This window comes from Manacus candei, unplaced genomic scaffold (assembly GCF_025592945.1).
Source record: "Manacus candei isolate 608988 ecotype Guabito, Panama unplaced genomic scaffold, ASM2559294v1 h1tg000023l, whole genome shotgun sequence".
Classification (NCBI taxonomy): Eukaryota; Metazoa; Chordata; class Aves; order Passeriformes; family Pipridae; genus Manacus; species Manacus candei.
Genome location: NW_026138071.1, coordinates 15048167 through 15073424, shown reverse-complemented (window position 1 = coordinate 15073424; position 25258 = coordinate 15048167). Strand labels below are relative to the sequence as shown.

Genomic DNA, 25258 nt, shown 5'->3' with positions numbered 1-25258 from the left:
TTTTTGTACAGATAAGCCAGGTCCACCACAGCCTCCATTTGATATTTCTGAAATTGATGCTGATGCTTGCACTCTTTCATGGCACATACCTCTTGAAGATGGTGGCAGTAACATTACAAACTATGTAGTTGAGAAATGTGATGTAAGCCGCGGAGACTGGGTAACAGCTTTATCTTCTGTCACAAAGACAACCTGCAGAATTGGAAAACTTATTCCTGGAGAGGAATATATATTCCGCGTTCGTGCTGAAAATCGTTTTGGGATTTCTGAGCCACTTGCTTCTGGCAAGATGATCGCAAGGTTCCCATTTGGTATGCTAGTTTTTGTTAGCAGTGTTTCTCTATTTAATCTTTCTAGTAAGAAAACATACAGTTGATATATATCTTTGTATTTCTTTCTAGATGTTCCTAGTGAACCAAAGAATGCACGAATTACCAAAGTCAATAAGGACTGCATTTTTGTTGCTTGGGATAAGCCAGATAGTGATGGAGGCAGTCCAATTACTGGTTATCTCATTGAGCGCAAGGAAAGGAACAGTCTGCTGTGGGTGAAAGCTAATGATACAGCTGTGCGCTCCACAGAATACCCTTGTGTGGGGATCATCGAAGGTCTTGAGTATACTTTCAGAATTTATGCATTGAACAGAGCTGGAGCAAGTAAACCTAGTAAACCAACTGAGTTTGTCACAGCAAGAGCACCAGTTGGTAAGCCAAACATACCAATACAAACTACTGTTTCTCTGATCATTTTCAATATATCTGCCACTCTTTATGATCTTCAGTTTGCCCTTTTGTCTATATTTTCATGCTTACTATGACTTTACTGTGAGTGCACTGTGTGGGTATGCAGTAAATAGGATACAGCATTATTAAAGCCATTTTTTAATATGTTAGCTCTTTTTTGGAAAAACAGACTACAAAATGTTTTCATTTGCCTTAGATCCCCCTGGAAAACCTGAAGTTATTGATGTCACTAAGAGTACTGCATCACTGGTATGGACAAGACCAAAGCATGATGGTGGTAGCAAACTAATTGGCTACTTTGTGGAAGCTTGCAAATTACCTGGTGATAAGTGGGTTCGGTGCAATACAACTCCACATCAAATACCCCTAGAAGAGTACACTGCTACTGGTTTGGAAGAAAATGCTCAGTATCAATTTAGAGCAATTGCCAAGACAGCAGTTAACATCAGCCCACCTTCAGAACCTTCTGATCCGGTGACCATTCATCCAGAAAATGGTAAGGAATGTAAAAGCATTTGATAACTCTGATAAGAGTCTGTGCATGTTGAACTAAATCTCATGTCAAGAATGAGATGTTTATCTCTTAATACATTGATTAACCCTTAGACTGTTTCCTTTCAGTTCCTCCCAGAATAGAGTTGGATCTGTCTATGCAATCACAGCTTACAGTAAAAGCTGGAACTAATGTGCGTCTGGAGGCAAATGTATATGGCAAGCCGATGCCAGCAATCACCTGGAAGAAAGAAGGAGAAGTTTTAAAGCCATCTGAAGGTGTTAAGATCACTACTAAGAGAAATCTTGCTACAGTTGAGTTGTTCAGTGTTAACAGGAAGCAAACAGGAGACTACACTATTACTGCTGAAAATGCAAGTGGATCAAAGTCAGCAACCATTAGGCTTAAAGTACTTGGTAAGCTAAAAACTGTCAATTAACAAATACTTTAATGATTGAATTATATAGCAAGAGATAGAGCTATAATAATGTGATGTTAATTGTTCTAGATAAGCCTGGTCCACCAGCTTCTGTCAAAATCAAACACATGTATGCAGATCGTGCAATGCTTTCTTGGGAGCCTCCTCTGGAAGATGGAGGTTCAGAAATTACTAACTACATTGTAGACAAGCGTGAAACCAGCAGACCGAACTGGGCCCAGGTCAGTGCCAATGTACCCATTACAAGCTGCACAGTGGAGAAACTAATAGAAGGACATGAGTACCAGTTCCGCATTTGTGCTGAAAACAAATATGGTGTTGGAGACCCTATCTTGACTGAACCAGCAGTTGCTAAGAATCCATATGGTAAGTGCTTTGTGGGATAGTTTCATTAGTCAATGGTTTTTTGTGTGCACTTATGAATGTGAACATAATTTTCAAATAAATCTCCACAGATGTACCCGGACCTTGTGATCCACCAGTAATTAGCAATGTAACAAAAGACTTTATGACTGTTAGCTGGAAGCCACCAGCTGATGATGGTGGATCCCCAATAACTGGTTATATCCTCGAGAAGCGTGAAACTAAGGCTCTTAACTGGACAAAGGTAAACAGAAAGCCTGTCATTGAAAGAACTGTTAAAGCTACTGGACTCCAAGAAGGAACAGAATATGAGTACCGGGTGATAGCATTGAATAAAGCTGGACCTGGCAAGCCTAGCGCACCATCTAAAGCAGTGTATGCTCGTGATCCTCAATGTAAGCCTAAAGTCTTAGATATTTTCCATTATTATTTCCAAATATCTATCATACAGCATTTGGTACAATAACTTTATGCTATTTTAATTCTCAGATCCTCCTGGCCCACCTGCTTTCCCGAAAGTGGTTGATACTACTCGTAACTCAATAAGCCTGTCATGGAGCAAACCAGCATATGATGGAGGAAGCCCTATTATTGGTTATCTAGTGGAATCAAAAAGAGCTGACACAGACAACTGGGTCAGATGCAATGTACCAAAGAATTTACAGGCTACACAATTTGTGGTAACAGGACTGATGGAAGATACAGAGTACCAGTTCCGTGTTTATGCTGTCAATAAGATTGGATACAGTGACCCAAGTGATGTTCCTGATAAACACACTGCCAAAGACATTTTAAGTATGTTCACTGAAACCCAGTTACCTAGTTGACTTTTACTTTAATTCATGGGATGAGTTCCAAAGACAGAGTTTGTCACAGATCACGGGCGCAGATTAATTTGGAACGTTATTACTCAAAAAATACAGGCTAAAAGCAGCTAATTTGGAAGAGCACAGGGCAGTTAGGAACAGAGTAGAATTTGGCTAGTGTCTGTTTTTTTTATTTGTATGCTTTATAGCCTTCTGTCTCCTATTTGGGTTCATCAAGATATCTTTCTTTCTCTAATTCTAAAATTAAAGATCTCTTTTCTATTCTTAAAACTTTCAGTCATCTTCAGGTCTTCTGAATAATTTGAAGCCAAGATTACTATTCTAAGCAGCTGTGTGACACAGTATTTGATTGTATGACATTTACTCCTTAAAAGCCATGCTGGGTTTTGTATGCATTTTGCTGCATGTACCAAAGCATTGGTTCACAGAACTGTCTTGGTTCAAGAAAAGCCATAGAGTCCAGGAGGCTTTGAAATTCCTTTGAGCTCTAAAAAAACTAGAAGACTTTCTAACATAAATGGTGGAAAAGGCAGGAAAAAAAGGAAGTGAAATCAGTGCAAAAAAATGCCAAATTTGCAAATTACCTTCAAACAGGAGTCAGGACACTTACTAACATTATCCCAGGCATGAGAAGTTGGTTAATCTAGTGAAAAGCCAGTAAAGAGGGACTTCCTGTAACAGTAACTTTGGTGATAGCCTTAAAGATGATGCTTTAATTATATGTTTTTTTGTTAAACACACAGTTCCACCTGAAGGAGAACTTGATGCAGAACTGAGGAAAGTCCTTGTGTTGCGTGCTGGAGTCACAATGAGACTTTATGTGCCAGTAAGAGGACGTCCACCTCCAAAAATTACATGGTCTAAAGTGGGTGCCAACCTAAGAGATAGACAAGGATTAGATATCAAGTCAACTGATTTTGATACCTTCCTACGTTGTGAAAATGTAAATAAATATGATGCTGGAAAATATGTCCTCAGTCTAGAGAACAGCTGTGGCAAAAAGGAGTACACCATTGTTGTAAAAGTACTTGGTAAGTCTCAGGGTTTTCCCCATTATAATATATTTGTTGACTTTTTAACTGATTTTTTAAAATTTTATTACTATATCAAAAATGGTGGTCTTGTGTTTATGCAGATACTCCAGGCCCTCCAGTTAACCTGATTGTAAAGGAAGCATCTAAGGATTCTGCCTACATTACATGGGAACCTCCTCTAATAGATGGGGGCAGTCCAATCAAAAATTATGTTGTTGAAAAACGTGATGCAGAAAGAAAATCATGGTCCACAGTAACAACAGAATGTCCAAAGACAAGCTACAGGATAACTAACTTAGAAGAAGGCAAATCTTACTTCTTCAGAGTTTTTGCTGAAAATGAATATGGTATTGGTGATCCCTGTGAAACTCATGATGCTGTTAAAGCTTCTGGTAGGAAAAATGGATCCACTTCACCTATTTTTTTTTTCAAATAATGTTTATTTTTAGCTTGACTGGATACTTAGTATGATTTTCTTCCTTCTAGAAACACCTGGGCCAGTTGTGGATCTAAAAGCTTCAGCTGTAACAAAATCATCGTGCAATTTGGTATGGAAAAAACCTATCAGTGATGGTGGAAGCCGTATTATTGCATATGTTGTTGAGGTCCTGGTTGGTGAAGATAAATGGCAAGAAGTCATGCGGGGGAAGAACCTCCATTTTTCAATGAGAGACCTAAAAGAAGGACAGGAATACACTTTCAGAGTGAGAGCCCAGAATGATGCTGGATATGGAACTCCATCAGAGCTCACAATTGTAGCAAAAGATGATGTTGGTGAGAAGCAAGATCATTATTTCAATGCTTCGCTTACCCAAATTATATTTATTTTATATGTACTATCATTGCTATGCAGACATACAAATCAGACACCTTTAAAACAGATCTTAATTTTACCACAAAGTTTATGCATTGTTGAATAACTGGTTTCCTTTATTTTTTACAGTGGCACCTGAACTTGACTTAAGAGATCTACCTGATTTGTGCTACATTGCTAAAGAAGGTAGCAATTTCCGTCTTAAAATCCCTATGAAAGGCAAGCCTGTCCCAACTGTAACTTGGAAGAAGGATGAAGACCAGGCACTTACTGAGAGTGGAAGAGTTGCATTTGAATCTACAGCAGTTAACACCACTCTTGTAGTACATGACTGCCAGAAAGCTGATGCTGGAAAATACACAATAACTCTGAAGAATGTTGTTGGCAGCAAGGAAGGCACTATTTTTGTGAAAGTTGTTGGCAAACCTGGCATACCAACAGGTCCAGTGAAATTTGAAGAAGTCACAGCTGATGCCATAACCTTAAAGTGGGGCCCTCCAAAAGATGATGGTGGTTCAGAAATCACTAACTATGTTCTAGAGAAGAGAGATAATGTAAACAACAAGTGGGTGACTTGCGCCTCTGCAGTCCAGAAAACCACTTTTAGAGTTACAAGACTTCATGAAGGAAATGAATATACATTCAGGATCAGGGCTGAAAATAAATATGGAGTAGGTGAAGGTCTTAAATCTGACCCTGTCATTGCAAAACATCCATTTGGTAAGTATCCATTATAATTTATGAAATTGGAAAAAAGTGTTAAAGGGGCGATATTAATTTTTAATGCTACTGTATTTTTTAAATACTGTTTAGATGTGCCAGATGCTCCTCCACCCCCCAACATTGTTGCTGTTCGGCATGAATCTGTAGCTTTAACTTGGACTGATCCCAGAAGAACTGGAGGATCACCAATCACAGGTACATCCCCAAAAACATTCCTAGTATTTAAGTTTTTAACAGTTATTTCTCTCTGTCAGGTGTTTATGCTGTGAATTGAGTGATTGACTGATTGATCAATGGATTGATTGATCAATTGATTGATTTCACTGTTTTGCTTCCTGTTTTTTCAATACGATTAAAAAAGTTAAACATTGTGAAAATACTACCTGAGGAACAATATTTTTGCTCAGAGACAAAATATCTAACAAAAGAACTATATGTGACAATACTTGGGTCCATAAAATTAGCAATTTGCATTTACAAACATCTTGTCATTGCAATTACATACATCTGTCATGTATGTCCACATCCATTTCTTAATCTGGTTTTCAGTGCTCCTCTTGCACAATGCCTATGTAACATACAATGTTTCACAATGCCATGAGAAATTAAGATTTCTAGAAACCTCCCCCATATTTTCATCTCATCATTTATCTTCTAGGTTATCACATTGAATTTAAAGAAAGGAATAGTCTTCTGTGGAAGAGAGCAAATACAACACCAATAAGAATGAAAGATTTCAGAGTGACAGGGTTAACTGAAGGTCTGGAATATGAATTCAGAGTAATGGCAATCAATATGGCTGGAGTAGGTAAACCAAGTCTTCCATCTGAACCAGTTGTGGCACTTGATCCTATTGGTAAGTCATCAGCAGAATAAAAAGGAAAATTCTGAAATTTGAAATAACTTTCGTTTGACCACTATTTATTATTTTTTCTTCTAGATCCCCCTGGGAAACCTGAAGTTATCAATGTAACCAGGAACTCAGTAACACTCATTTGGACAGAACCGAAATATGATGGTGGACATAAATTAACTGGCTATATTGTTGAAAAGCGTGATTTACCCAAAAAGACTTGGACAAAAGCTAATCACGTGAATGTTCCTGACTGTGCATTTACTGTAACTGACCTTATTGAAGGCTCCAAATATGAGTTCAGAATTAGAGCAAAGAACACAGCTGGAGCTATCAGTCCTCCATCTGAATCCACAGGAACCATAATATGCAAGGATGAATATGGTATGTAGATGGCATTGAATAGGTAGAATTTTATTTGAATAATTAATACCAAATCTCCTCTTTATTTCCCCCGTGTTCTTGTTCTAACCATCAGGATTTTTTTGTCTGTTTTTTTTTGACAGAGGCACCAACCATTGTTCTGGATCCTCCTTTGAAAGAAGGTTTAACAGTAAAAGCAGGAGACACCATTACACTGTCTGCTATTAGTATCCGTGGCAAACCACCTCCAACTTCAGCGTGGTCAAAAGCTGGAAAAGATTTTAGACCTTCAGAGCTTGTGCACATTGAAACCAAACCAACTTCTTCTACTCTAACTGTCAAATATGCAGCCAGAAAAGATTCTGGAGAATACACAATCACTGCAACCAATCCTTTTGGCACTAAGCAGGAGAGTGTACAAGTGAAAGTTTTAGATATACCAGGACCGCCAGGGCCTATTGAGATCAGCAATGTTTCAGCAGAAAAAGCAACTCTTACATGGTCACCTCCTGCAGAAGATGGTGGATCACCAGTCAAATCATATGTTCTCGAAAAGAGAGAAACTAGTCGACTGCTCTGGACATTGGTTGCTGAAAATATTGAAACCTGTAGGCATGTTGTTACCAAACTCATTCAAGGAAATGAATATGTTTTCCGTGTCTCAGCAGTAAATCAGTATGGCAAGGGTGAACCAGTACAATCAGAACCAGTTAAAATGGTGGATAGATTTGGTAAGTAGAACAAGCTAAGAGGTTCCAGTGAGTTTTTATTAATCTCTAAAGACTTGATTTTTGTTTTAATTGTAATTTTTCTTCCTTAACAGGTCCTCCAGGCCCTCCTGGTAAACCAGAAGTAACAAATGTGACTAAAAATACTGCCACAGTTACCTGGAAAAGGCCAGCTGATGATGGTGGAAGTGAAATCACAGGTTACCATGTGGAGAGGAGAGAAAAGAAAGGTTTAAGATGGGTTAGAGCAACAAAGAAACCAGTTTCAGATCTTAGATGCAAAGTAACTGGTCTTCTGGAAGGAAATGAATATGAATTCCGTGTCAGTGCAGAAAACAGAGCAGGAGTTGGACCACCAAGTGACACTTCAAACTCAGTCCTATGCAAAGATGTTGCATGTTAGTATCATGCCTTTTCTTTTTTGGGGGTGGGTGGGATAGGTGGGGAGCACATTCAGAGAGCATAAGAATGGCCTCCTCTGTGATGTAATGTTTTATCTTTTCCTTGCTTTTCAGACCCACCAGGTCCACCTGCAAATCCAAGAGTGACTGATACTACAAAGACAAGTGCATCTTTAGCCTGGGGCAAGCCTCACTATGATGGTGGTCTTGACATCACTGGCTATATAGTAGAGCATCAAAAGGAAGGAGAAGAAGAATGGGTAAAAGACACTATAGGGACTGCTTTAAGAATCACTCAGTTTGTTGTAGCTCATCTGCAGACAGGAGCCAAATACAATTTCAGAATCTCTGCCATGAATGCTGCAGGTGTCGGTGAACCAGCAATAATTCCAAGTGTGGAAATCAAAGACCGAGAAGAGATTCCTGACTTTGAATTAGATGCTGAGCTAAGAAGAACTCTTGTTGTTAGAGCTGGATTAACTATTCGGATTTTTGTACCAATTAAAGGGCGTCCAACTCCAGAAGTTACATGGACAAAAGATGATGTTTCACTCAAAGGACGTGCCAGTATTGAGAATACCGACTCCTTTACACTGTTGATTGTCACAGAGTGCACTAAATATGATGCAGGAAAATACGTAATGACTCTTGAAAATGCTGCTGGTAAGAAGACTGGCTTTGTAAATGTAAAAGTTTTGGATACACCAGGTCCACCAATAAACCTTAAGCCTAGAGAAATAACCAAGGACAGCATCACTCTCCAATGGGATATGCCTCTGGTAGATGGAGGTTCCCGTATAACAAACTATATTGTTGAGAAACGTGAATCAACCCGGAAGGCATATTCAACAGTCACAACCAACTGCCAGAAGTGTTCCTTCAGGATTTCTAATTTGGCTGAGGGATGTGAATACTATTTCAGAGTACTGGCTGAAAATGAGTATGGTATTGGTGAACCAGCTGAAACTGCAGAACCAGTGAAAGCTTCTGAGGCACCGTCCCCACCTGAGAGCCTTAATATTATGGATGTAACACGGAACTCAGTTAGCCTAGCTTGGCCGAAACCAGAACACGATGGTGGCAGCAAGATCACTGGGTATGTAATTGAAGCACAGAGAAAAGGAACCAACCAGTGGGCACACATCACCACTGTAAAAACACTGGACTGCGTAGTAAAGAATCTAACTGAAGATGAAGAGTATACTTTCCAGGTTATGGCAGTTAACAGCGCTGGAAGAAGTGCCCCAAGAGAAAGCAGACCAGTTATTATCAAGGAGCAAACTATGCTCCCAGAGTTTGACCTCCGTGCTATCTACCAGAAAACAGTCATTGCCAAAGCTGGTGACAATATCAAGATTGAAATCCCCGTACTTGGTCGTCCAAGGCCTACTGTGACCTGGAAGAAAGAAGACCAGATACTTAAGCAAACACAAAGAGTAAATTATGAAAATACTGCAACTGCAACCATACTAACCATCAATGAATGTATTCGAAGTGATAGTGGTCAATACCCACTGTCAGCCAAAAATATTGTTGGAGAAGTTAGTGAAGTAATCACAGTTCAGGTTCATGACATACCTGGGCCTCCTACTGGACCAATCAAATTTGATGAAATTTCATCTGATTTCCTAACATTCTCATGGGAGCCTCCTTTGAATGACGGTGGTGTACCAATAAGTAACTATGTTGTAGAAATGCGTCAAACTGACAGTACCACATGGACTGAATTGGCAACTACAGTGATACGTACTACATTTAAAGCTGTTCGTCTTACTACTGGAGTTGAATATCAGTTCCGTGTTAGAGCTCAAAACAGATATGGAATTGGTCCAGCCATTACTTCAGGGTCTGTAGTTGCCAACTACCCATTTAAGGTACCTGGGCCTCCTGGCACTCCTCAGGTGATAGCAGTCACCAAAGAAACTATGACCATTAGCTGGAATGAGCCAGTTACTGATGGTGGAAGCCCTATACTGGGATATCATGTTGAAAGAAAAGAGAGAAACAGCATTCTTTGGCAGACTGTAAGTAAAATGCTGGTATCAGGCAATATCTTTAAATCATCTGGACTTACCGATGGCATTGCATATGAATTCCGTGTTATAGCAGAAAATCTAGCTGGGAAGAGTAAGCCAAGCAAGCCATCTGAGCCTGTGTTTGCCCTGGACCCAATAGATCCACCTGGTAAGCCAATACCTCTGAACATTACAAGACATGCAGTTACACTGAAGTGGACTAAACCGGAATATAATGGAGGTTTTAAGATAACTGGCTATACCGTTGAAAAAAGAGACCTTCCTAATGGCCGTTGGCTCAAGGCTAATTTCAGCAATATACTAGAGACTGAATTCACTGTAAGTGGTTTGACAGAAGATGCTGCCTATGAATTCCGTGTGATTGCTAGGAATGCTGGTGGAGCTGTTAGTCAGCCCTCTGAGCCATCAGATGCAATCACTTGTAGAGATGACATTGAAGCACCAAGGATAAAAGTGGATGCTAAATACAAAGACACTATAGTGCTGAAAGCAGGTGAACTTTTCAGACTTGAGGCTGATGTTTCAGGTCGCCCTCCACCAACTATGACATGGACAAAGGGAGAAAAAGAACTTGAAGACACAGCAAAATTAGAAATAAAAATGGCAGATTTCTCTACTGTACTTATCAATAAGGATTCCTCAAGAAGAGACGGTGGTGCTTATACACTTACTGCAACAAATCCTGGTGGCTTTGCCAAGCATATCTTCAATGTTAAAGTTCTTGATAGACCTGGTCCCCCAGAAGGGCCTTTGGCTGTGTCTGAAGTTACTGCAGAAAAGTGTGTGCTGTCATGGCTACCCCCACTGGATGACGGAGGAGCAAAGATTGACCATTATGTGGTTGAAAAACGAGAAACCAGTAGATTGGCATGGACAGCTGTAGCCACAGAAGTTCCAGTGACTAAACTGAAGGTTACTAAGCTGCTGAAGGGCAATGAGTACGTGTTCCGAGTTATGGCTGTTAACAAGTATGGAGTTGGCGAGCCTCTAGAATCAGAACCTGTTCTTGCAGTAAATCCATATGTGCCACCTGATCCACCTAAAACACCTGAAGTTACAGCAATTACAAAAGATTCCATGGTTGTCTGTTGGGGCCATCCTGATTCTGATGGTGGGAGCCCAATAACTAACTATATTGTGGAACGTCGAGACAGGGCTGGTCTACGGTGGGTGAAATGTAACAAAAGGGTTGTTACTGACTTACGTTATAAAGTGTCTGGACTAACAGAAGGCCACGAATATGAATACAGAGTCATGGCTGAAAATGCTGCTGGAGTCAGTGAGCCAAGCCCAACCAGTCCATTCTATAAAGCTTGTGATACTGTATTTAAACCTGGTCCCCCAGGTAATCCTCGTGTTTTGGATAGCAGCAAGTCCTCAATTACAATAGCATGGAACAAACCAATATATGATGGTGGTTCAGAGATCACAGGTTACATGGTTGAGATTGCACTACCTGAAGAAGATGAGTGGAAGATTGTAACTCCACCAATAGGTCTAAAGGCCACTTCTTTTACCATCACTGATCTGAAAGAAAATCAAGAGTATAAAATAAGAATATATGCTATGAATTCTGAAGGTCTTGGAGAACCCGCTCTTGTTCCTGGGACTCCAAAAGCTGAAGAAAGAATGCTACCTCCAGAGATTGAACTTGATGCAGAACTACGTAAAGTTGTCACTATTAGAGCCTGCTGTACTCTAAGACTCTTTGTCCCAATTAAGGGAAGACCAGCACCTGAAGTAAAATGGACAAGAGAACATGGGGAATCTTTGGATAGAGCTAGCATTGAAACAACAAGCTCTTATACTTTACTTATCATTGAAAATGTAAATAGATTTGATAGTGGCAAATACATACTGACAGTTGAAAACAGCTCAGGTAGTAAGTCAGCATTTGTGAATGTCAGAGTTCTTGATACCCCAGGAGCACCTCAAGATTTGAAAATAAAAGAAGTTACGAAATCTTCGGTTACACTCACATGGGAACCTCCTCTTATAGATGGTGGCTCTAAAATAAAAAATTACATTGTTGAAAAGCGTGAATCGACAAGAAAAGCTTATTCAACTGTTAATGCCAATTGCCACAAGACCAGCTGGAAAGTTGATTCACTGCAAGAAGGCTGCAACTACTACTTCAGAGTCCTAGCTGAAAATGAGTATGGAATAGGCCTTCCAGTTGAAACTTCAGAATCCGTGAAAGTATCAGAAAGACCACTTCCACCAGGGAAAATAACTTTGTTAGATGTGACGAGAAATAGCGTATCCTTATCTTGGGAAAAACCTGAACATGATGGTGGTAGCAGAATTCTGGGCTACATTGTAGAAATGCAAAGTAAAGGCAGTGAAAAGTGGTCAACCTGTGCTACAGTAAAAGTTACTGAAGCCACCATCACAGGACTGATCCAAGGTGAAGAATACACCTTCCGTGTTTCAGCTCAGAATGAGAAAGGTATCAGTGATCCTCGCCAGCTGGGTATACCAGTTGTTGCAAAAGATCTTGTAATTCCACCAGCTTTCAAACTACTATTTACCACTTTCAGTGTTCTAGCAGGAGAGGACTTAAAGGTTGATGTTCCTTTTGTTGGTCGACCCAAACCAGCAGTGCTTTGGCATAAAGACAATGTGGCATTGAAGCAGACTACAAGAGTAAATGCAGAAAGTTCAGAAAACAACACAGTGTTAACAATAAAAGAAGCCTGCAGAGAAGATGTGGGGACATATTTAGTTAAACTTACAAACTCTGCTGGTGAAGCAACTGAGACCCTAAATATTGTTGTCCTTGACAAACCAGGACCTCCAACTGGACCAGTAAAAGTAGATGAAGTAACAGCAGATAGTATTACCATTTCCTGGGAACCACCCAAGTATGATGGTGGTAGCTCTATCAATAATTACATTGTAGAGAGAAGAGACACTTCTACCACAACTTGGCACATTGTGTCAGCTACAGTTGCAAGAACAACTATAAAAGCATGTCGTTTAAAGACTGGCTGTGAATATCAGTTCAGAATCGCAGCTGAAAACAGATATGGGAAGAGTACATATCTCACTTCAGAGTCAATCATAGCCCAATACCCATTTAAAGTTCCTGGTCCACCTGGAACACCTTTTGTAACAAATATCTCAAAAGACAGCATGGTGGTACAATGGAATGAACCAGTCAATGATGGTGGTAGCAGGATCATTGGGTATCATTTGGAGTGTAAAGAAAGAAACAGCATTCTGTGGGCTAAACTGAATAAAACACCTATTCCAGATACCAAATTTAAGACAACTGGTCTTGAGGAAGGTCTTGAATATGAGTTCAGAGTCTATGCAGAAAACATAGTGGGAATTGGAAAGGCAAGTAGAGGATCTGAATGCTATACTGCACGTGATCCATGTGACCCTCCAGGTCGTCCAGAACCTGTAATTGTCACAAGAAGCTCAGTAACACTTCAGTGGAAGAAACCTATATATGATGGTGGAAGTAAGATCACAGGCTATGTTGTTGAAAAGAAGGAATTACCTGATGGCCGTTGGATGAAAGCAAGTTTTACAAATGTCATTGATACTCAATTTGAAGTAACTGGTCTAGTCGAAAACCAGAGATATGAGTTCCGTGTTATAGCACGAAATGCTGCAGGTGTTTTCAGTGAACCGTCTGAGAGCTCAGGGGCAATTACAGCAAGAGATGAAGTAGAACCACCCCATATAAGTATGGATCCAAAATACAAAGACACTATTGTAGTGAACGCTGGTGAGTCATTCAAGCTTGATGCTGATGTTCATGGCAAACCAATACCTTCCATTCAGTGGTTAAAAGGCGATCATGAGCTGACAAGCACTGCTCACATGGAAATAAAAAGCACCGATTTCGCAACAAGCCTTAGTGTGAAGGAAGCCACAAGAGTTGACAGTGGTCAGTATGTCCTACTGGCAAAGAACGTTGCAGGTGAAAAGAAGGTTCCTGTTAACGTCAAAGTCCTTGATAGACCTGGACCACCAGAAGGACCTGTTGAGATTACCGGTGTTACTGCTGAAAAATGCACATTGTCATGGAAACCACCACTACAGGATGGTGGTAGTGAAATTTCACACTACGTTGTAGAAAAAAGGGAAACCAGTCGCTTGGTGTGGACTGTCGTTGACTCAAATGTGCAAACCCTAAATTGCAAAGTTACAAAACTTTTAGAAGGAAATGAGTATGTTTTCCGCATCATGGCAGTAAATAAATATGGTGTTGGTGAACCCCTTGAATCTGAACCAGTACTCGCAAAGAACCCATTTTCAGTGCCACTTCCACCAAAGGCACCAGAAGTCACAGCCATTACCAAGGATTCTATGATAGTTGTATGGGAAAGGCCAGCCTCAGATGGTGGTAGTGAAATCCTAGGTTACGTTCTTGAAAAACGAGATAAGGAAGGTATTCGCTGGACAAGATGTAACAAACGCCTGATCAGTGAACTACGATACAGAGTGACTGGTCTTATAGAAAATCACGATTATGAGTACAGAGTTTCAGCTGAAAATGCTGCTGGTCTTAGTGAACCAAGCCCACCTTCCACTTACTACAAAGCATGCGATCCTATTTACAAGCCAGGTCCACCCAATAATCCTAAAGTTGTGGATGTTACAAGATCTTCAGTTTTCCTTTCGTGGGGTAAACCTATCTATGATGGTGGCTCTGAAATTCAGGGATACATTGTGGAAAAATGTGATGTAAGTGATGATGAATGGAAAATTTGTACTCCTGCAACTGGAATTAAGAATACTCACATGGAAGTAGAAAAATTAGTGGAAAAACATGAGTACAAATTCCGCATATGTGCAGTTAATAAAGCAGGAGTTGGAGAGCATGCAGATGTTCCTGGTTCTGTTATTGTAGAAGAAAAGATGGAGGCACCAGACCTTGACCTTGACATGGAATTAAGGAAGGTTGTAAATGTGAGGGCAGGAGGTTCCTTAAGATTGTTTGTTCCCATCAGAGGTCGTCCAACACCTGAAGTAAAATGGGGTAAAGTGGATGGTGACATCAGAGAAGCAGCTGTTATTGATACCACTAGCAGCTTTACTTCCCTTGTTCTAGACAATGTTAACAGATTTGATACTGGAAAGTATACTCTGACCTTGGAAAACAGCAGTGGAACAAAGTCTGCCTTTGTCAGCGTAAGAGTACTGGATACCCCGAGTGCACCTGTTAATTTAAAGATCAGAGAGATCACTAAAGACTCTGTTTCACTTTCATGGGAGCCTCCTCTCTTGGATGGTGGAGCAAAAATAAAGAATTTCATTATTGAAAAGCGTGAAGCAACAAGAAAGGCATATGCAGCTGTTGTAACCAACTGCCACAAGACTTCATGGAAAGTAGATCAACTTCAGGAGGGCTGCTATTACTTCTTTAGAATTTCTGCTGAGAATGAATATGGAATTGGCCTCCCTGCAGAAACCAGTGACCCAATTAAAGTTGCTGAAGTTCCACAGCCTCCTGGGAAAATAACAGTGGATGATGTCACAAGAAACAGTGTCTCACTAAGCTGGGCAAAACCTGAACATGATGGTGGTAGCAAAATCATACAATACATTGTTGAAATGCAAGCAAAGGGTAGTGAGAAGTGGTCAGAGTGTGCTCGTGTAAAAACACTTGAAGCAGTTATTACTAACCTAACTCAAGGGGAAGAATATCTTTTTAGAGTAATGGCTGTAAATGAAAAGGGTAAGAGTGATCCTAGAGCACTTGCAGTTCCAATAGTTGCCAAAGACCTAGTGATTGAACCTGATGTTAGACCTGCTTTTCACAGTTACAGTGTTCAAGTGGGACAAGATCTGAAAGTAGAAATACCAATTGCAGGTCGACCTAAACCAACTGTTACCTGGGTAAAAGATGGCCAGCCATTAAGGCAGACAACAAGAATCAATGTAAGCGATTCAGCTGATCTCACTATACTGAATCTTAAGGAAACTAGCAAAGAGGACAGTGGCACTTATGAAATCACTGTGGCTAATGTTGTTGGGCAAAAGTCTGCCTCTATTGACATTATAACTCTAGACAAACCTGACCCTCCAGTAGGGCCTGTGAAGTTTGATGAAATAAGTGCAGAAAGTATTACCCTATCATGGAATCCCCCAGCATACACAGGAGGCTGCCAAATCACCAACTATGTTGTTCACAAGAGAGATACAACAACCACTGTATGGGAAACAGTTTCAGCTACTGTTGCAAGAACTACACTGAAAGTGACTAAACTGAAAACTGGTTCAGAATACCAGTTCAGAATATTTGCTGAGAACAGGTATGGGCAGAGTTTTGCATTGGAATCTGCACCAGTTGTAGCGCAGTACCCCTACAAGGAACCAGGACCTCCTGGCACACCATTTGTGACAACGGTTACAAAAGACTCCATGGTTGTACAGTGGCATGAACCAGTAAATGATGGTGGCAGTAGAGTGTTGGGCTATCATCTTGAGAGAAAGGAGAAAAACAGCATTTTATGGACTAAAGTGAACAAGACTATTATTCAGGACACAAGTTTTAAGACAAATAACCTCGAAGAAGGAATTGAATATGAATTTCGAGTTTCTGCAGAAAATATTGTTGGTGTAGGCAGAACAAGTAAAGTTTCTGAGTGCTATGTAGCTCGTGATCCATGTGATCCTCCAGGTCGCCCAGAAGCTATAATAATAAAAAGAAGCTCTATTACTCTACAATGGACCAAACCAGAATATGATGGTGGAAGTAAGATTACTGGTTATATTGTAGAGAAACGTGACTTACCAGATGGTCGCTGGATGAAAGCCAGCTTCACAAATATCATTGAAACTCAGTTCACTGTAACAGGGCTTACTGAAGACCAAAGATATGAATTTAGAGTAATTGCAAAGAATGCTGCAGGTGCAATAAGCAAACCTTCTGACAGTACAGGTCCAATAACAGCAAGGGATGAAGTTGAACTTCCACGAATTTCAATGGATCCAAAGTACAAAGACACAATTGTTGTAAGTGCTGGTGAAACATTCAGACTTGAGGCTGATGTTCACGGAAAACCACTACCAACCATTAAGTGGTACAAAGGAGATAAAGAGCTTGAGGAAACTTCTAGATGTGAAATAAAGAACACAGATTTCAGTGCATTAATAGTTGTAAAAGATGCCATTAGAGTTGATGGTGGACAGTACATTTTAGAAGCCTCTAATGTTGCTGGAACAAAGACAGTAACAGTAAACGTAAAAGTCCTGGACAGGCCAGGACCTCCAGAGGGTCCAGTCCAAGTGACAGGAGTCACAGCTGAAAAATGTGCATTGGCGTGGGCTCCTCCTCTTCATGATGGTGGCAGTGATATTTCTCATTATATTGTAGAGAAGAGAGAAACTAGTCGTTTGGCATGGACTGTGGTTGCTTCAGAGGTTTTACCTACAATGCTGAAAGTAACAAAACTCTTGGAAGGAAATGAGTATGTCTTCCGTATTATGGCAGTTAACAAATATGGGGTTGGGGAGCCATTAGAATCTGTGCCAGTGATGATGAAAAATCCATTTGTGGTTCCTGGACCACCAAAGGCCTTGGAAATTACCAACATCACAAAGGATTCTATGACTGTCTGCTGGACCCGTCCGGATAGTGATGGTGGTAGTGAAATCGTAGGTTACATTGTAGAAAAGAGAGACCGAGCAGGCATCAGATGGATAAAATGCAATAAACGGCGAATTACAGATTTGCGATTAAGAGTTACAGGATTAACAGAGGATCATGAATATGAATTTAGAGTTTCTGCTGAAAATGCTGCTGGAGTGGGTGAACCAAGCCAAGTTTCTCCTTACTTTAAAGCTTGTGACCCGATGTTCAAGCCTGGCCCTCCAACAAATACCCATGTTGTGGATACCACCAAAAGTTCAGTTCTACTTGGCTGGAGTAAACCTATTTATGATGGCGGTTGTGAAATCCAGGGATACCTTGTAGAAATCTGTAAGGCAGATGAAGATGAATGGTCACTTGTTACACCACAAACAGGCATACGTGCCACTCGATTTGAAATCAAAAAGCTTATTGAACATCAAGAATACAAATTACGAGTGTGTGCTCTCAACAAGATTGGTGTAGGAGAGGCTGCATCAGTTCCTGGCACTATTAAACCAGAAGACAAACTTGAAGCTCCAGAACTTGATATTGATTCAGAGCTAAGGAAGGGTATAGTGGTTAGAGCTGGTGGGTCTGCTAGGATTCACATACCATTCAGGGGACGACCAACACCAGACATCGCATGGTCCCGAGAAGAAGGTGAATTCACAGAAAAAGTTCAGATTGATAAAGGCATAAATTTCACACAACTTTCAATTGACAACTGTGATAGAAATGATGCTGGAAAGTATATTCTTAAGTTGGAGAACAGCAGCGGTTCTAAATCTGCATTTGTTACAGTTAAAGTCTTGGACACACCAGGACCACCACAAAACTTAGTGGTAAAGGATATAAGGAAGGATTCTGCTGTATTATCTTGGGAACCACCCATTATTGATGGTGGTGCCAAGGTAAAGAACTATGTAATAGACAAGCGTGAGTCAACCAGGAAGGCATTTGCAAATGTAAGTGCTAAGTGTGGCAAGACAAGTTTTAAAGTTGAAAATCTTACAGAAGGAGCAATTTATTACTTCAGAGTTATGGCTGAAAATGAATTTGGAATTGGTGTTCCCGTTGAAACCAGGGATGCTGTCAAAGCCTCAGAGCCACCTCTGCCTCCTGGGAAAGTAATACTCACTGATGTGACTCAGAGAAGTGCATCACTTACATGGGAAAAACCTGAACATGATGGAGGTAGCAGAATTTTGGGATACATTGTTGAAATGCTGCCTAAAGGAACAGAAAAATGGAGTGTTGTTAGTGAGTCCAAAACATGCAATGCATTGGTGTCTGGTTTGAGTCCAGGACAGGAATATCAATTCCGTGTGATTGCCTACAATGAAAAAGGAAAAAGTGATCCTAGAGCACTTGGAATTCCTGTGATAGCTAAAGACTTGACAATTGAGCCAAGTTTCAAACTGATGTTTAATACATACAGTGTACAAGCTGGAGAAGATCTAAAAGTGGAAGTACCATTTATAGGTAGACCCAAACCTACTATTACTTGGACAAAAGATGAGCAGCCACTGAAACAGACAACCAGATTAAATATTCAGGATACAACAACATCAACGATCTTACATATTAAAGAAAGCAACAAGGAAGACTTTGGTAAATATACAGTAACAGCAACAAATGCAGCAGGTACAGCAACAGAGCATCTGAGCATAATTGTACTGGAAAAGCCTGGCCCACCACAAGGACCTGTCCGATTTGACGAAGTTAGTGCAGACTTTGTTGTTTTATCATGGGATCCACCTGATTATACTGGCGGCTGTCAGATAAGCAACTATATAGTAGAAAAGCGTGACACAAGCACTACCACATGGAGCATTGTGTCAGCAACTGTTGCAAGAACAACTATCAAAGCAACAAAGCTTAAAACAGGTACTGAATACCAGTTCAGGATTACTGCTGAAAATAGATATGGAAAGAGCTCTCCTTTGGCTTCTAAACCAATTGTTGTGCAATACCCCTACAAGGTGCCTGGACCACCTGGAACCCCATTTGTAACAGCAACTTCCAAAGACCATATGATTGTACAGTGGCATGAACCAGTTAATGATGGAGGAAGCAAAGTTCTTGGCTACCATCTTGAGCGTAAAGATAAGAACAGCATTCTTTGGACAAAACAGAACAAGTCACTCATTACTGACACCAAATATAAAACAGATGGTCTTGAAGAAGGTCTTGAATATGAGTTCAGAGTTTCTGCTGAAAACATTGTTGGCATTGGCAAAGTCAGCAAAGTATCAGAACTGTATGTTGCCCGAGATCCTTGCGACCCACCTGGCCGCCCAGATGCCATTGTTGTTACAAGAAGTAGTATTACACTGCAGTGGAAAAAACCAGAATATGATGGTGGAAGCAAAATAACTGGTTATATTGTAGAAAAGAAAGAACTACCAGATGGTCGCTGGATGAAAGCCAGCTTTACAAATGTGTTGGAAACAGAATTTACAGTAAGTGGTCTTGTTGAAAACCAACGATATGAATTTAGAGTAATTGCAAGAAATGCAGCAGGTTGCTTGAGTGAACCATCTGAAAGTACAGGGCCCATTACTGCCAGAGATGAAATTGAAGCACCAGGGGCTTCATTGGATCCTAAATACAGAGATGTCATTGTTGTTCGTGCTGGAGAAACCTTTGTTCTTGAAGCTGATATCCATGGCAAACCTATTCCTGACATTTCATGGTCAAAAGATGGTAAAGACCTTGAAGAAGCAACTGCAAGAATGGAAATTAAATCTACCATTCAGAAAACAACTCTCACTGTCAAAGACTGTATAAGAGTAGATGGAGGTCACTATACTCTTAACCTCAAAAATGTTGGTGGCACCAAATCTATACCAATCACTGTAAAAGTGCTTGACAGACCAGGACCTCCAGAAGGACCTTTGAAGGTTACAGGTGTCACTGCAGAAAAATGCTACTTGTCATGGGCTCCACCATTACAGGATGGTGGTTCTAATATTTCACATTATATCATTGAGAAGAGAGAGACAAGCAGACTTTCATGGACACAAGTAGCAACAGATGTGCAGGCTCTTAACCTCAAAGTAACCAGACTCCTTCCTGGCAATGAGTACATCTTCCGTGTAATGGCTGTGAATAAATACGGAATTGGAGAGCCCTTGGAATCTGAACCAATTGTGGCTCGTAATCCATACAAACCCCCTGGTCCTCCTTCAACACCTGAAGTTTCAGCAATCACAAAAGATTCTATGGTGGTGACATGGGGTCGCCCAGAAGACAATGGAGGAGCTGAAATTGAAGGTTACATACTTGAAAAAAGAGACAAAGATGGTATCCGGTGGACCAAATGCAATAAGAAAAGGCTGACAGACTTGCGATTCAGAGTAACAGGTCTTACTGATGGACATTTCTATGAATTTAGAGTTTCTGCTGAAAATGCTGCGGGGGTAGGGGAACCCAGTGAGCCATCCATTTTCTATCGTGCTTGTGATGTATTATATCCCCCAGGTCCACCCACCAATCCAAAGGTTACAGATACTTCCAGGTCATCAGTTTCCCTTGCCTGGAGTAAGCCTATTTATGATGGTGGTGCTCCTGTTAAGGGATATGTAGTAGAAGTAAAAGAAGCTGCCGCTGATGAATGGACTACCTGCACCCCACCAACAGGCCTACAAGCAAAACAGTTCACCGTGACCAAACTAAAAGAGAACCAGGAATATAACTTCCGAATCTGTGCCATCAACTCAGAAGGAGTAGGAGAACCTGCTGCTATACCTGGTGCAGTCTTAGCAGAGGACAAGATTGAACCTCCTGAAATTGAACTTGATGCAGATCTCAGAAAAGTAGTCACTGTACGTGCTAGTGGTACATTACGCCTGTTTGTCACCATCAAAGGAAGACCAGAACCTGAAGTTAAATGGGAGAAAGCAGAAGGAACAATTAGTGAGCGAGCTCAGATTGAAGTTACCAGTTCCTATACAATGCTGGTCATTGACAATGTCAATAGATTTGATAGTGGTAGATACAATCTTACATTAGAGAACAACAGTGGCAAAAAATCAGCTTTTGTTAATGTCAGAGTGCTTGATACACCTAGTGCACCTATAAACCTGACAATCAGAGAAGTGAAAAAAGATTTTGTAACTTTAGCCTGGGAACCACCACTTATTGATGGTGGAGCTAAAATTACCAACTATGTAGTTGAAAAGCGAGAATCCACAAGGAAGGCATATGCCACAGTTACAAACAACTGCACTAAGAATTCCTTCAAGATTACTCAACTACAAGAAGGATGTAGTTATTACTTCCGGGTTCTAGCTGTAAATGAATATGGGGTTGGCTTACCAGCAGAAACAGCTGACCCAGTTAAGGTGTCTGAACCACCTTCTCCACCTGCAAAGGTCATGCTTGTTGATGTGACTCGCAACTCTGTTTCAATTAAATGGGAAAAGCCAGAGAGTGATGGTGGCAGTAAAATTACTGGTTATGTAGTAGAAATGCAAACTAAAGGAAGTGTAAAATGGAGTGCATGCACGCAGGTGAAAACATTAGAAGCAACAATAACAGGCTTAAGTATGGGAGAAGAGTACAGTTTCAGAGTGATTGCTGTTAATGAAAAAGGAAAAAGTGATCCAAGAGAACTTGGTGTCCCAGTCATTGCAAAAGATATTGAAATCCAGCCATCTGTTGAGCTCCTTTTCAACACATTCACTGTGAAAGCTGGAGATGATCTTAAGATCGATATTCCATTCAGAGGGCGACCTCTTCCAACTGCTAGCTGGAAGAAGGATGGGAATCCCTTAAAACAGACAACCAGGGTAAATGTTGAGACATCAAAGACTTCAACTTCACTGTCCATCAAGGAAGCTTCACATGAAGATTTGGGACATTATGAATTACATCTTTCAAATACTGCAGGATCAACAACAGCTTCTTTAACTGTAGTTGTTCTTGACAGACCAGGGCCACCAACTGATGTTCATATTGATGAAGTTAGTGCTGATAGTGTAACATTGTCTTGGAAACCTCCAGAATATGATGGTGGGTGCCATATTAGCAATTACACTGTGGAGAAGAGAGACACTACCACAACAACATGGGAGGTAGTATCTGCAGCAGTTGCAAGAACATCAATTAAAGTATCTCGACTCATCACTGGATCTGAATATCAGTTCCGTATTTGTGCAGAAAACCGCTATGGGAAAAGCACTTACACTAATTCTCCTTCTGTTGTAGCAGAGTATCCATTTAAGCCTCCAGGTCCACCTGGTACTCCTCACGTGGCACACGCAACTAAAGCTTTCATGATTGTAACTTGGCAGGTACCAGTTAATGATGGAGGTAGCGTAGTACTAGGATATCACTTGGAGCGTAAGGAAAGAAGCAGCATTCTCTGGACAAAAGTCAACAAGAGCCTTATAACTGATACACAAATGAAAGTTACAGGTCTTGATGAAGGACTGCTATATGAATATCGTGTGTATGCAGAAAACATTGCTGGAATAGGCAAATGCAGTAAATCATGTGAACCAGTTGCTGCAAGAGATCCATGTGATCCTCCCGGTCAACCAGAAGTTATTAATATTACAAGAACATCTGTCTCACTGAAGTGGACTAAACCAGAATATGATGGTGGAGCTAAAGTAACAGGATATATTATTGAACGCAGAGAGATACCAGATGGTCGCTGGCTAAAATGTAATTTTACTAACGTGCAAGAAACATACTTTGACGTAGGTGGACTTACAGAAGACCAGCGATATGAATTCCATGTGATTGCAAAGAATGCTGCTGGACTCTTCAGTCAGCCATCTGAATCAACTGGACCTGTGACCGTAAAAGATGATGTAGAGGCTCCAAGAATTATGATGGATGCCAAATTCAGGGATGTTGTAGTTGTGAAAGCTGGAGAAGTGTTTAAAGTCAATGCTGATATTGCAGGTCGGCCAATACCAGTGGTTTCATGGACAAAGGATGGTAAGGAGCTTGAAGGAAAAGCTAGAGTTGAAATAGTCTCAACAGATTATACAACTGCAATAACCATTAAGGACTGTATCCGAAGTGATTCAGGACAGTATGTACTAACATTACAAAATGTTGCAGGAACAAAATCTTTGGCAATTAATTGCAAAGTACTTGACAGACCTGGCCCACCTGCAGGCCCATTAGAAATAAAAGGCCTTACTGCTGAAAAGTGCCATTTATCATGGGGACCCCCTCAAGAAAACGGTGGTGCAGATATTGATTATTATATTGTGGAAAAACGTGAGACCAGCAGAATTGCATGGACACTTTGTGAAGGAGAGCTTAGAACAACATCCTGTAAAGTGACAAAATTACTAAAGGGTAATGAGTATATTTTCAGAGTGATGGGAGTTAACAAATACGGTGTTGGTGAGCCTCTAGAAAGTGTTGCTGTCAAAGCCCTAGACCCATTTACAGTTCCAAGTCCACCTACATCTTTAGAGATTACCAGTGTGAGCAAAGATTCGATAACTCTGTGCTGGGCAAGACCTGAGTCTGATGGAGGCAGTGAGATCTCTGGCTATGTAATTGAAAGGCGTGAGAAAACCAGCCTAAGATGGATTCGTGTAAACAAAAAGCCAGTTTATGATTTAAGAGTGAAATCATCTGGTCTCCGTGAAGGATGTGAATATGAATTCCGGGTTTATGCAGAAAATGCTGCTGGCCTCAGTCTCCCAAGTGAAACCACACCACTGATTAAAGCAGAAGATCCAATCTTCTTGCCATCACCCCCATCTAAACCTAAGATTATGGATTCTACAAGGTCAAATATCACAATTGGTTGGACAAAGCCACTGTTTGATGGAGGTGCCCCAGTAACAGGATACACTGTTGAATACAAGAAAACTGATGAAACTGACTGGACAACTGCTATTCAGAATTTAAGAGGCACAGAATATACTATAAGTGGATTAGTATCAGGCTCTGAGTATGTTTTTAGAGTGAAATCTATTAACAAAATGGGTGTCAGTGAACCAAGTGATGTCTCAGAACCTCAGCTGGCAAAAGAAAGAGAGGAAGAACCTGCTTTTGATATTGACAGTGAAATGCGGAAGACTTTAATTGTAAGGGCTGGTGGATCATTCACAATGACTGTTCCTTTCAGAGGCAAACCAGTCCCAAATGTAACATGGAACAAACCAGACACTGATCTCCGTGTACGAGCAAGCATTGACACTTCAGATAATTGTACATCTCTCACTATTGAAAAAGCAACAAGGAATGATTCTGGAAAATACACATTAACACTACAAAACATCCTGAACACTGCTACATTGACTTTAATTGTCAAAGTTCTTGATACTCCTGGCCCACCATCTAATATTGCAACAAAAGACATAACTAAAGAATCTGCTGTGTTATCCTGGGATGTTCCTGAAAATGATGGCGGAGCACCTGTAAAGAACTATGTTATTGAAAAACGAGAAGCTAGCAAAAAAGCATGGGTCACTGTGACAAACAATTGTCATCGCCTGTCCTACAAAGTGACTGGTTTGCAAGAAGGTGGCATTTACTACTTCCGGGTCTCTGGAGAAAATGAGTATGGTGTTGGAGTGCCTTCTGAGACCAAGGAAGGAACAAAAATAACAGGTATGTCTTACTATGAAAAAATATTTTTTTAATACTTTATATGTTTTAAAGTTTTTATTTTGAAATAATGTAAAAATGTTTTCAATCCACTAACAGTAAAATAGGTCATTTTTTTGGTAGGTTTGTCTGTGGTTTAACAAATGAAAAAGGGATAAATAATAGCTTGAATTTTAAATTCTGTTTGCATTCTACTTAAAGTATTTCTAATACACAAATTTGTAAAATATATAAATTTGAACCAGATGGCATTCCTGTGT

The 25258-nt window shown here is 40.4% G+C and overlaps 1 protein-coding gene across 3 annotated transcripts in view; it reads left to right on the top strand.

The window, feature by feature from the left end:
- TTN (titin) overlaps positions 1-25258 on the top strand; it is a 241215-nt gene that overhangs the window by 187441 nt on the left and 28516 nt on the right. For all 3 annotated transcript variants that reach the window (XM_051787289.1, XM_051787288.1, XM_051787287.1), the window contains 17 exons: positions 12-311; positions 402-704; positions 940-1239; positions 1365-1652; positions 1745-2041; positions 2131-2433; positions 2528-2833; positions 3609-3896; positions 4001-4291; positions 4386-4673; positions 4843-5433; positions 5527-5631; positions 6095-6292; positions 6377-6673; positions 6796-7383; positions 7476-7778; positions 7896-25001. In XM_051787289.1, coding sequence (XP_051643249.1) covers positions 12-311; positions 402-704; positions 940-1239; positions 1365-1652; positions 1745-2041; positions 2131-2433; positions 2528-2833; positions 3609-3896; positions 4001-4291; positions 4386-4673; positions 4843-5433; positions 5527-5631; positions 6095-6292; positions 6377-6673; positions 6796-7383; positions 7476-7778; positions 7896-25001 — 22152 coding nt within the window. The remainder of the gene's footprint in view (positions 1-11; positions 312-401; positions 705-939; positions 1240-1364; positions 1653-1744; positions 2042-2130; positions 2434-2527; positions 2834-3608; positions 3897-4000; positions 4292-4385; positions 4674-4842; positions 5434-5526; positions 5632-6094; positions 6293-6376; positions 6674-6795; positions 7384-7475; positions 7779-7895; positions 25002-25258) is intronic.